Here is a 12949-nt window from a genome sequence, read left to right as displayed (position 1 = left end):
GAGAAAAATATAATTGTTCATCTTAGGATAAGAATATGATTTCTTTAGGGGAAAGGACTACCATCATATATATGTTATTGTAACAAAATAATTTCATATCAAAATCGAATTTTACAAGTATTTCAACAGACAGAGAATTGGTTTACATAATGATTTCTATAATAACAATAACTAATAGTAAATTTCGTTGAAATAATACCGAGCTGGCATGCTGCTTTATATAGGCTACGATTTTAGTTATTTGAATTTGATTTTTGTAAATAAGACAAATTTAACAGTTGTTTTGTGTATATAAAAATATTAATAAATTTTGTCAAAATTAGCGAATATCTCTACAATATCAGTATAATTAAATAACGATTTTATAAATAGTATAATAAGTTTACAATAATAAAAGTTGTGTAATATTGTTTCAAGAACGACCCCACAATTTAATTCTTTTTAATACATTACAGGACAGACAATGCAATTAAAAACCACTGGAACTCGACGATGAGAAGGAAATACGAACCAGAACTGTTAGACAGTTTCGAGAACATTCGACGGAAGCAATCGCGGGTAAAGGCTGGCCGGATCGTGTTGTATAGCGAAAATAATGCAAATACAGCTAACAGTGAACGTGAAGTAATCGAAGAGAAAGTCCAAGTCGCTTGTAACAGTGTTAGTTATGCTTTTTGCTTCTTTTGGTTTGGGAGAGTAATTATGGTTTTATTAATGTTCTTTATTTTAAGGACATGTGTGCTTAAATTAATGTCTATTTTTTACATTCTTCGTGTAAACACGCTAGTAAACTTCATTCGTATTTATATTTACTTTATCCTATTCACTGAACATATAATAATAAGGTTGACAAATTATCTTGTTAAGGTCGAAAGACGATGAGAGGCAGGCCTGCAATCGGTCCTATTGGAATGGCTGAAATGATGACGGTGATGACGATTCCATGAACGAAGTTTTTATCACATTGGTAACAGTGTGTCTGTGAGAGATCACAAGAGCCGGAAATATGTGAGCGGTGAGATGCAATAGGGCGCCATTGAAAAGACGCACATGAGATACTATGGTCCCCGCTATTGGAGACCTCTCGTTCTCCTATCTCGTGTGGGATAGGGACTTTTTATTTATAATAATTTATTTATATATTTTTTTATTATTATCATTCTCCTCTTTCATATATCATATTATCTGTCGTACTGTTTCTTTCGTTCTACAATTTTCCCAGTCTTTCTCTTTCATTCACACATGAGACATTACGAAACACTACTACTTGACGTCTATCTCCCTTGTCTTGTAGCTTACATACTTCATAGGGTATCTATCTATATCTATCACTTGAACTATGTTAAAAATAAGTCAAGCACGGGTATACAAATCTGTTATTTGTTCAATGTGGAAGCATTTTCTTGCTTTAATGTTAATCGTTCATGTTTACCCAACGTGTTAGCTTTTAATATATACAAACTGATTGGAACATGTTAAGGTCGTAGAACCCAAATTAATATCGTGGACAATAAAACAGAAACTTTACTCAAAAGTTAACCATAAATAATAAACTCAGAAACTGACAATTGAAATTCTGGATTATTTAAAAACTGATACTAGGACACCCTTTAAGAAAAAAGCTACATGTAAACGCACCTTAACAATACAAACAGTCCGGTATTTATTAGGTGCTGTTAAAACAAGTACCATTTGCTTCTTTTGATAATTATTTATATTCTTTGTATAAAATACACCAATTTTTCTGTAAGTGGTGGCTTTAGATTGGGGTAAAATGAAATAAAAAACCATGTTCACCCTATGTTTACGTATTTAATTATTTAAGAAAAATGACAACTGTACACAATAAACACCATTATACATGTTGTTAAAATAAGACAAAATAATTATCAAAAGAAGCAAATGATACTGGTTTTCACAGCTCCTAATAGATACCGGATTGTTTGTATTTCGTGCGACAGAGATAACGCTCTACGAAGCCGAAATTACCAGATTCTCTTTCCAAAGGTCGATGTGCAAAATTTATCGCCGGGTATTGTAAGAAAATAATATAAAAGACCATGTTAATATACAAAGAATAAACCTTTGTTAAAACGGTTTAGGTCTGCATTTTTAGTTTTCATTTATAACTTATTATTACACAAAATTTCATTAATATTATTTGACTATAATCTCTCTCAAATTTATTATTAAAGTTTTTGTTAGCCTTAATTATTATTCATGTATTTTTTTTATTTGGTTTTGTCACTATTTATATCCATTTATTTGATTACATTTCATCTTAGTTGCTGTGGCTAAGGGCGTATTTATTTTTGTATTGTGATAACGTTATAGTTTTATATGTAAATATCAAGGTGAAAAGAAATTCTGTTTGTATTTGATAGATTGCTATGTATTGAATAACCGAACTTACTGATCGTCTCAGCTTTAACTGATAGGAGTCAGATTATGTGTAATATACTATCAATATCAATGAAACTGGCATATCTTAAAATTAAAAGTCGTCAGTCCTTTATTTTGAGGATTGTAGAACTGACTCATTAAGAGAGGAGGTTTGGGATCCAATAATGAATTTAAAACATTGCAAAGCCTAGAACATATTATTTATCTTGTCCTTACTAGTAAATATTGTCATAGTGCTACCGAAAATAGTGTACCACGCTTTAGGTAGGCGAGACGGACTTAAGCAGATGAAACAGAATGTGAGAACTACTGCTGTTAGAGTAGACAGAACTGACTGGACGGTGCAGTCTATTTTCCCCCCGTTTTGCTGTGTGCACAAATTTAAGGCGTACTTCACATGGTAGTCGTTACGTTCATAAGTAAAATGAAAACGGCGACATTATTCACATGTTGAGAAATAGCTCTAACCTGGTCCTTATTTTGCTTTAGTTTAGGTTAAATGCCCTTTGCCAGCAAAAATGGTTAAGTTATATTAAGAGGGCAACAGTTAAAAAGTATATATTCCATTGTTAAAAAATTGTGCTAATGTATATATCAAAGCTATTTTGAAAAGATTAATGAATAAGTTGACAAAACAACTATTGATAACTTTCTGCACACAAGTAAATTCGGTTTGTCCATCTCATTTGTACTTTGGGAGTTTTTCAATATGCCTTTCATGTTAAGTAATATTTGGAACTTTAAATATAAATCTGAGAAACCTTCCCTTCTGTAAATAATAATAATAATAATAATGAAGTGTAAAGCAAGGTCATTTAAAGTTTAGCTAATGTAAGATTATTTTTAATTACAGAGTTGGAGCGATCCATTCAATGATTCAACAAAAAGTAACTCGTCAACGGGTCAGATGACTTCAAAGCACGTGCAGCACTTCAGACAGCTCCTGAAGGACCAACTCCACAGCCTCCAGCAGCAGACTCATGGTCATAAGTCTCCAGACAGAAGGGGGCTGGTTGCTGCCGATACTGTCGAGATAATTGAGTCACCATTTAAGTGAGTGTTTTGTATTATTTTACTTTTAAGTCATTTGTGGGTAGGAGGGATTTTATTAGTATTAAAATTTAATACTCAATAACCATACATACTATTAACCTCATTCATTCCTCATTTAACCTTATTTATGGTGTTTTTTGATCCGTGGTGGTATTCTTGAACACCAGATTCCAATAACTGTACATTCTGGTAGAAAATCGTATCGTCATAGACAAATTCCTCATGAAATTCCGAAGACGGAATTTCAAACTTCATACAATTTCCAAAGCGAGATCGAGATTTGGAATATATTCGTGTATTCAACTCTGGATGATTATATCACTATATTGTTACATGTCAGGCTGGCGCTTGAATTAAAATCGTCAGGCAAAGAAACAAAGTCGTCTGAAGGACGAGCCTCACACAGTAACAGTTAAAGATTCAATAAAGCACTGGACGCATATTATAGTTAGCATAACTTTATTTTGCATTAATTACTTTACACCTTTTTAACGTCGCGCCGTCAGCCCCGACTGGCTCGTTCGTGGAATTCTTCCTTTGGCCCCAGCGGCGTTGTAATCATTTTAATTGTGCGTTTTTGCTATAAAATATTTTGAAAATACAACGAACCTGCATTAACTATTAGCCTTAATGATAAAAATCGATTATTAGTTAATTTCTATTTGATTGTAATCAAATTTCATTATACATCAATAAAATATGTATCTGTTGTTATTTTCAGGTATGTGAACATCGAATCATTACAAAATGAATCACCTATCAAGAATTACCTTTCGCAAGAAGTTAATTCAGAGAATGATGTTCAAAATTCAGGTAAATTTATATACATATTTGTTTGTAGAGAGGTTCCCTGAGGCTTCATATTTTAAAACCTAAGCAAATTACAATTATCAAGGAAAAAAGTTTTTTTGGAGAAATGTTAATGTAAATTTTACTATGCTTTTCTGAACAATTCCTTAAGTATCTAGTTAATATAGTACAAAAAATGAAAGTCAAATTTATTTGTTCGTATTTTAATTTAGTAAATAATTATCAATATTCAAAAAGCATATTAAAATGAAATTAAAAGGAAATAAACTAATTCTTTACTTAAAGATCAAGGGATTAAAATAAAACTACATTATACTTTTTATTATTATATTGGTCGATTGGAAATAAGTAGAGAAGCTTGTTCATCTATTTCCAACCACTTTTGTAACTTTTTTTTTGAAATTCAATTCTCTTTTCAGTGTCTTACACGATGGAAACAGACAATAAAGAGTCCGTTTATGTATCTCCGAAGAAGAAAGCTATGGACTCCAGCAGTCCGCCGCCTATTCTGAGGCGGGGGAAAGTGAAGAAGTCACGCGTCTCGGCAAACCCTAATGTGAGTTTGTGTATTGTATCGGATGTTTCATTTACTAACCTATTTTTATTTATTGCTTTACACCTGAATCTGTTATAAGAATAGGTGTACCACTAGGATCTCTCCTATGTCCGTTTCTATTTTTGTTGTATGCAGTCTTTATGTTTTTGTCCTATTTCCATGTAAAAGTATGTGTGTGGGGGTTGGCGTGGAATGATTGGCTACCGTTAATATAAAACTTAATTTCAATCTAATGTAAGATAAATGTATTATTTATTCATATTCATAAAAAGTTATTTTTCTGTCTTTTTTAAATATTATCTTTGTAACTTTCTCTGAATGTATAGTATAAAAGTAATGCATGTTGTAGATTGATATTCATTATCTTACCATACATACATTATACCATATGTAGTAGTATTAAATAGTATAGTATTTATATAATAAAATTGCAAAAGTGTACAGAAAATACAAAACTATTTTAATTGTTATCTATGAGGACTCAAAGATGCGATTAAATGTTAATTATGCTATAGATGAAGGATCCAATAAAAGACATTTTATTTGCAATTATTTATTGTAAAAAATCTCAAATTAAATTTATTGCTTGCTAATATAACTTCATTTCGAAGTGTGAAAATATAGTCTTCCTTAATATCTGTTCCCTATAATAATACTTCGGGTCACTTATTGCTGAATCATCAGTTAGCGCTTTACATTGATTTCAATTTTGGGGATCGGATTGCATGGATCCTCGATGCTATAGAATATCCTTATATTCCTTAGATATGTTGTAACATGCATCTGTTTATTGCACGGAGCCTTTTTTTTATCCTTTTGTTGATTTTTGTTGTTCTTTGCAAATCATTTAATTATTAAAAAAAAAAACAAATTTGAAAATAAGTGTGTGAGATGGATAACTATATAACTGTTTGTGCCAGAGAGACGCCGTACTATATATAAAAACTAAAGTTTTGTGAATATAGAGTAGATAAAATGATAATAAATAAAGCAGAATATTAATGAATATTAGAAAACAGTAAACTAGAAGCAAAAATGTGCTTATTATACCTTTCTTAAACCTATGCAACCGGTGTGCAGACATAGTGGCACAACATGTTCACTCCTCTCTTGAATTTATCTTTCGGTGTGCCACGAAATTCTAGAAAACATCGCAGTGTGCCGTAGATGAGAAAAGATTGCTGAGCACTGCTCTAAAGCACTATGCTCCTCAAAACACTCGTTGAACTGTCGCTGCGACACTGACACCCTCTTTTTTTAGGCGGTAGTACTAGTGGGTAATTCTACTACTTTTCCAAAATAACCCTATTTAAATAATCACTTGTACATGCGCCCTCACATAATTTTGATTGTTGCTAACAAATGGGATAATATTAATGGTGTGTGCATAGTTAGAGAATCTGAAGGTGGTATTCTTCGTTAACTTTTTAATACGTCATAATAGTCATCCAAATAATATTTTTGATTTAGATGTTTTTGTGATATAAAAGAGTCACAAACAATATGACCAAAGAGAAATAATTATAGCAGAACATGCAAAAATTAACAAACATCCTCTATTCCAAAAAATCTATCAAGATTTTTAAATTGTTTTTATATTTACTAACTTCATATTATTTTTTAAAAAAATCCTCTCATTCATGTCTTTCGTCGCACCCAAAGGTTCTCAGGTAGACATCACCTCCAGCAATAACACCGCCTTTTTTACCTCTATATGAATTGTTTCTATTTTTCTAGTTATTATCTATGGTGTACAAGAAATTTAAATAAATAAATAATTTTTTCAGCCCTGGTCAGATGTGATACAGAAGGCGATGGAGTCTCGAGAGACCGGAGTCACTCCTATCAAAGCCTTACCGTTCAGTCCATCTCAGTTCTTGAATTCACCCGCCGGTTTATCCTTCCCGGCTTTTGATTCTACGCCACTGCGAGCCCATGCTAAGGTACGTATAGAATACATACTTAAATAAGAGAATTGTTATTTATTTATTTAGTATTGCTAACAAAATTACCAATCATCGTTTTATCAGCCGATAGACGCTTACTGCACTCGTCGGTCCAAATAGTGGAGCGGATGGCCTACACACGCTGCGTCTACCGGCTATTGACAAAATTATTAAATTAACAATATTTCGTACAAATACAAAAAAAATTAGTGATAGGCAACCCCAAATGCGGCAAATAACATACAGAATGTTTTTAAGTGATGTCAGATTTGTTGATCATAATTTAATAACTATGTTGCTTGGGAAAAAAAAAATTTAATTAATTTTGTTTAAAGGAGTCACTAGAATAAATATATAAAAATATTTATAGAAGAAAAATAACTAGGTCATTCAGAGAGCAATGAAGAGATGTTTAAAGTTTCGCTGCGAGGTCGAATCAAACAGAATCAAACTCACAGAAGAGCTCGAAGAGTTGCTAGTTTAAAGTAGCAGTGGGCGGTGAAAATAGCTCATGCAAGCCAGTAGACACGGTATGGGGTAGGCCAGGCCCCTCACTAGGTAAACTTACAACGAAGTCAAAGTTGCCTGGATCGCTGGATGCGGGCAGCGCAAGACCGGTTACCGTGGCGATCTTTGGGGACGACTTACAGTGGCCGTCTATGGGGTGTAAGAAGAAAGTTCAAAAAGCTCTTATTGTTAGATTTAAAAAAACAAGTGTCCAAGCATGTTTGTGTGCTTGGCACACACAGTAGTTGATTTCATAGAAAATATTACATCTTGGATATGATGTGTTAGCCTTTTGAATATTTCAATATTTAATATATAAATTTAAATATAAATTGAATGTTAAATTATTTCAAGAAAATGTAAATAGTTACGATGAGTTTGTATATTGAATGAAGAGTTTTTGAATGTGAATTTAGAATTTGTGTCAACCTTTTTAAATGTGTGATTATTTTATAATAATACGAACTTTAAAAATGCGCTTTTTCTTTCTATATAATTTCTGAAATTATTGATTTTTGGACAAAGCTGTCTTATTTTCTTGTTAAAATAAATAAATGTATGTTGTTACTTTTTCAGGAATGGAGCGCCAGTCCGTTGCTACACACGCCAACCCCGGCCAACATTACTCCAGGTGGTAGTCAACTGCGGAACATTACGCCGAAGTAAGTTATATGTCATATTTTAAATAGGCAATCTAACAGCAAAATAATATACGTTTACATTAGTTTTGTACAACATTGTACAATTTTAATAATATTTGCCTATTTTGGCGTACCACAGCTTAGGCTATATTTATGCTATCTATAAATAAATTTGGAGTGTTTGTTATAATAAAAGAACTGATATTTACTACTGGTTTATGAATATATTTACGGTACAAATACCAAAAACTACATTTTTAAACAATTTTTCCTCTGTGTGTTTGTTCCAGCTAATCTCTAAAATGTTCGAATGATTTTGACGGGTATTATACTGGCAGGTAGTGGAAGTAATAAGGAGTAACTTCGGCTAATTTTAGTTTAGAAAAAATAAGTATTTTTTTGATAAATTTCACGCGGGCGAAGTCGCGGGTGTTATCTTTTTCTTGTCTATATTTTTTCGTAATGCCATTCTAAATTCCTTATATTGGAAATTTTGGTTGAAAAGATGATGATGGTTGGATTGCAGTGAAATTACTCTTGTAAAAGAATAGTCAGACAATAATTTAGTAATGGTATCCATATGATACATATAGTAATAACATAAAATAAAATTTTCAGAACACCGACGCCGTTCAAAATGGCGATGGCTGAGATTGGCAAGAAGTCAGGGCTGAAGTACGAGCCGTCGAGTCCAGGGTTGCTGGTCGAGGATATTACGGAGATGATACAACGCGAAGAGAACTCCGAGAGTACAGTGCAGTTGAACGACTCCATGCTGTCTTCAGCTGCCGACCAGGATGGAAGTGCACAGGTATGCTTTACGTACTAATTCATTAAATAAATCCTTATAAATTAATTATAATTCTTATAAATATTGTTTCATGTGTGATAAAACTATGTCATCATGCTATTAAGGTTTGCAACATAAGGACCGGTTAGATCTTTTAAGGCTTTTGACTTATTTATCGGTTGATTATTTTTAGGTGTCAAAGCTTTAAAGGGGTCATTGTTTCAGAAATGATAAATACGGATTACTACATATTAAAATTGAATAAATTATGGCAGTAGGCGGCGCGTATTGTTCGTGCAATCGGCAGCCGGTAGACGAGGCTTGGGCAGGCCTCCTATTAGGTAGACCGAGGACATAGGGTTCCTAACGTCGCTGGATGCGAGCAGCGCAAGACGGGTTATTAAGGGCATTCTCGGGGGCGGCCTATACTTGGCAGTAGGCGTCAATCGGTTGTCATGATAATGATGATGTTAATGAAAAGTGTGTGTAACAAATGTAGTGTGTCAATTCTGCTTCCCTCTCTTTTTTTTAATTTCTGTATTTTCCCCGGTGTCTTGTTTCAAAATAAAAAATAAACAGAGATTATAGTCGTATTTGCAAATACAGGATTGTGTAATTGTGAGATAAAAGTTTGCGAGGTAAGGATAGGTTCAATATTTTAAGGGATGGTATGTAGAGAACCTATGCCTGAGAAACATACTCGAACGTACTGTATCACCGATGTGTTGATCCTTTGCGATATCTCAGGGACCATAGAGCTTAAAGACTTGAAATTTGGTAGGATTATACTTTCTGCCGATTAGAAGTCTGCATAGACATAGACTTCGTTATAAAGAATGTCCATAAAATCTTTTAATAGTTGTCTTTAACTGAAACTTTAACGGTTTAGGTGAACGATTCGGGGATAGGCAGCGCAAGAAGGGGAAAGGAGAACATTCCATCTCACAAGCGCGCGAGGAAGGCGCTGGCGAGCACGTGGGGCGCGGCCACCAGCACGCCGCATGCGCATGCCTCGCACCTCGTCGTGCCCGACGTCTCATTCATTGCGGAGACTCCGGTGAGAACACACACATGCACAAACCCAAACTTGACAAGGCAAGATCGGTCATCATGGCGATCTTTGAGAGAGTTCTTGCTGTCGGCTGTAGATAGAATCCTCATTAAAAATCGCTATGAACCTTCAATAGTAGTTATGTAAACACTTTTTACTGAATTAAATAGTATTTTTTGCAGACCGCTTAAAAAGATTTCAGTTGAAAATTCATACCCATAAACATTTTATTTTAACCCTCAAACATGTTTTTGTGTAGAGAATGGAGGCATTATAAAAGAAAATGTATAAGAAAATCACTAAAGTCTTTACTGATAACTATACAAAATAGCGCAATACATTTAGAAAGTATTTTAAAATAATTTTTTATAATATTTTTTTTATTTAAATTTAAAATAAGGACTGCATAAAATTGCAGAAAAGCGAGTAGCCTTAAAAAATAGTACCACATTTTTTTTACGTGATTAATAGAAGCTGCATAAAGACCCAATAACTTCAAGAGTGGTTATGATATGTAGTTTTCGCAACACAATTAAAAAGTATTTATTTTATGTAGTGAACAAGGTCGCATGGAAAAGTCGCATGTATTGATTAACTAAAATCCTTACGAAATCACTAAAGATTGCCAAAACATATATTTCGACAATAAAATTCCAATTTTATTGATATTGTCATATACAACAGAAAAATAAATTGTTTTAAAATTTAACTAAAACTAAATTTGAGTGTACTCGAAGAGTTTCTAACTTCACATTCACTTGATAATAAGTGATTTGGTCCACCTATAACAAACAGTTACATAGCACACAGCACACACAGTAGACAAATATTGTAATAATTGATTTATAGAACGCTCGCGTCAACAATTGTAAATACATTTTAAGTTGTGTTTACACGTGACTTCTTTTCGGAAACATTCACTTGTAACATAGTCTACGAAAACGGCGTTATACGTTTCACTGCCAAGCACGAATGAATACGAATATTTAGGTATTCGTGTTTATTATAATTGTCTCAGAAATACGTCTCAAATATAAATTGATATGTTGTTTCAGAGCAAAACCTTAGCCGGCGATAGCTCCGTCCTCTTCTCTCCTCCGTCGATAGTGAAGAACTCGCTTTTAGAAGAATCCACAAGCCTCCATAGTCTGATGAGCGCAGAGAATACGCCTGAAAACATTATATACGAAGAAATCGACATTGAATCCGTCATCACTGAAAAAACTAAGGTACAACACCGGTCCATCCCTACTAATCCCTTGCCTAACACCTACAATCCATACGAGATTTATTCAAACGAAATTAACCCTAATCAACAAGTATTTAGAAACATAACGAACTTGGAATCGCCTAGAACGTTTGCACGTTTGAACGCGGAACGAATGCGAACTATAACGTCATCTAACGAACTCGCATGTGATAGCGGAAATAGCAGTCTAATAGCACCCAAAGAGGTCTTAGCTAACGCGCTAGCTGACCATATTTACAAAGTCACTAACCAAAAACCTTCTACGACGCGTATCGATGAAATATTGACAAATAAAATTATGACTAAAAGTGATAATAGTCAGAAAGAGAATCAATGGTGGCAGGACAAGGATTCTGGAAACGATGATATGTTTTCTAGCAATTACTACATGTTCTAACGTCACTAAAAAAATGGTGAACATTAATACGCTTAAACGACTGAGAAATTATATATAACGTTTACAAATCTTTAATTCCATGTAATCTAAAGGATTTCCAAATTATTTTGAGCGATATACATACCCCATCTCCAAAATGACTCTCATTGTCAAATTACTTCAAAAATCTAATTTATGGTTTTTTTTCTGACCGATAACAAACACTTCCCAATTTTAAAAACTGCAGTTGGTTAAGAGGGTAAATAACATTATCTTATCAAAATTGGTCAATATATAAAATCAATAAATATTGACTAATTATTTTTAATATAAATTAAGTTATTTTAACATAAAAGTACTACAATAATACGTGGTACATTTGGAATTGTAAACACATAAGACAACTTGTCTTTATTAATATGGCTTGATTCTTAGACCTTGTCTACCTCGAAATTTGATTTTACTTATGAAGACCCTTGGTAAAATTATTTCTTCACCGAGGGTTCAATATTGCCCACAAAACACCTTAAAAATTATTTTTGCTCGTGTCTAAAAAAAACCGGCTGCAGCTGGTCTGGTTATAACTTTAAAAGCGACAAACTTGTTGATCCCTTGTTTAAATAAAATTACATTTTTAAAATACAATACTAAAAAATTGCAACTGGATAAATTGCATAACTACATTTAAAAAATCCTTTATAGTGTAACTATTATACAATTTCTTATCACTTGACAATCCTAAAATATATTATAGTCAGTATGTTTTGGTTTCCTTCTAGAAGTGCTATTTTGTATTCTATTCCTCTCAATTAACATGAACAGTTATGATTAATTTTAGAATAAAACTAAGATTCCATTCGGGGGGGAATGGATAAGTCATATAGTGGCTAATCAAATAAAATTTATTAAAAACATTATGACACAAAAAGATTTGGTTTTGACAAGTTGGATTCGGTTATAATTTTGAAAAAAAAAGGTTTCACAGAAATGGTTAGTTTTCTCAAAAATCAATCATTAACAGCATCAATTTTTGTATGTTGCTTACAGATTGGTTATTAATTCACAAAGAAGTGAAAAATGATCAAAAAATCACATAATTTTATTTACAGTACTAAATTAATGTAAATTTAAAAATATGTGACGTAATTTTTTTTACTATCTGGGGTTTAACAACTAACCCTGTCATCCAATTTCGGCTGTACATTGATTTATGAGACCACCGGTATAAATAATACGAAAAAGAACGAATAGTTTGTGTGAAAAAGTCAAGGGTGGAATATAAAAATGTCAACATAATTTAATTACTTAATGACACTCTTTTTTTTTAAAAAAACTGGAATGTGTTTTTTCTAGTAATATACGTTAGGTATTGTATTTATTTATTTTCGGTCAGTATTTAATTTTTTCTTAAAGCTAAGAAAATTAAAGGGAAATTACCTTTACATTCGGAATTATACGCGAAGTTATTTATTAAAACGATAGCTATGTATCTATTGTTTTCAGTATTCATTATATTGATATTCATTGATGTCGACTAGTCAATGAATTCTCTTTCGTCTAATAATCG

The 12949-nt window shown here is 32.6% G+C and overlaps 1 protein-coding gene across 1 annotated transcript in view; it reads left to right on the top strand.

Moving 5' to 3' along the window:
- The window catches only part of Myb (proto-oncogene like protein Myb), a 73712-nt gene extending 61031 nt beyond the window's left edge, over positions 1 to 12681 (top strand). The window contains exons 7-15 of the mRNA XM_068768055.1: positions 456 to 660; positions 3257 to 3456; positions 4178 to 4269; positions 4686 to 4822; positions 6610 to 6765; positions 7852 to 7937; positions 8535 to 8727; positions 9596 to 9763; positions 10813 to 12681. Of these exons, the coding sequence (XP_068624156.1) occupies positions 456 to 660; positions 3257 to 3456; positions 4178 to 4269; positions 4686 to 4822; positions 6610 to 6765; positions 7852 to 7937; positions 8535 to 8727; positions 9596 to 9763; positions 10813 to 11403 (1828 nt within the window). The 3' untranslated portion in view covers positions 11404 to 12681. The remainder of the gene's footprint in view (positions 1 to 455; positions 661 to 3256; positions 3457 to 4177; positions 4270 to 4685; positions 4823 to 6609; positions 6766 to 7851; positions 7938 to 8534; positions 8728 to 9595; positions 9764 to 10812) is intronic.
- Positions 12682 to 12949: the final 268 nt, after the last annotated feature.

The sequence above is a fragment of the Battus philenor genome, unplaced genomic scaffold (assembly GCF_028537555.1).
Source record: "Battus philenor isolate CCGP_79_NKW_IND1 unplaced genomic scaffold, ilBatPhil1.0.hap1 SCAF_24, whole genome shotgun sequence".
Classification (NCBI taxonomy): Eukaryota; Metazoa; Arthropoda; class Insecta; order Lepidoptera; family Papilionidae; genus Battus; species Battus philenor.
The sequence above is the reverse complement of the archived record's forward strand: the minus strand, read 5'-3'. Positions and strand labels throughout refer to the sequence as shown.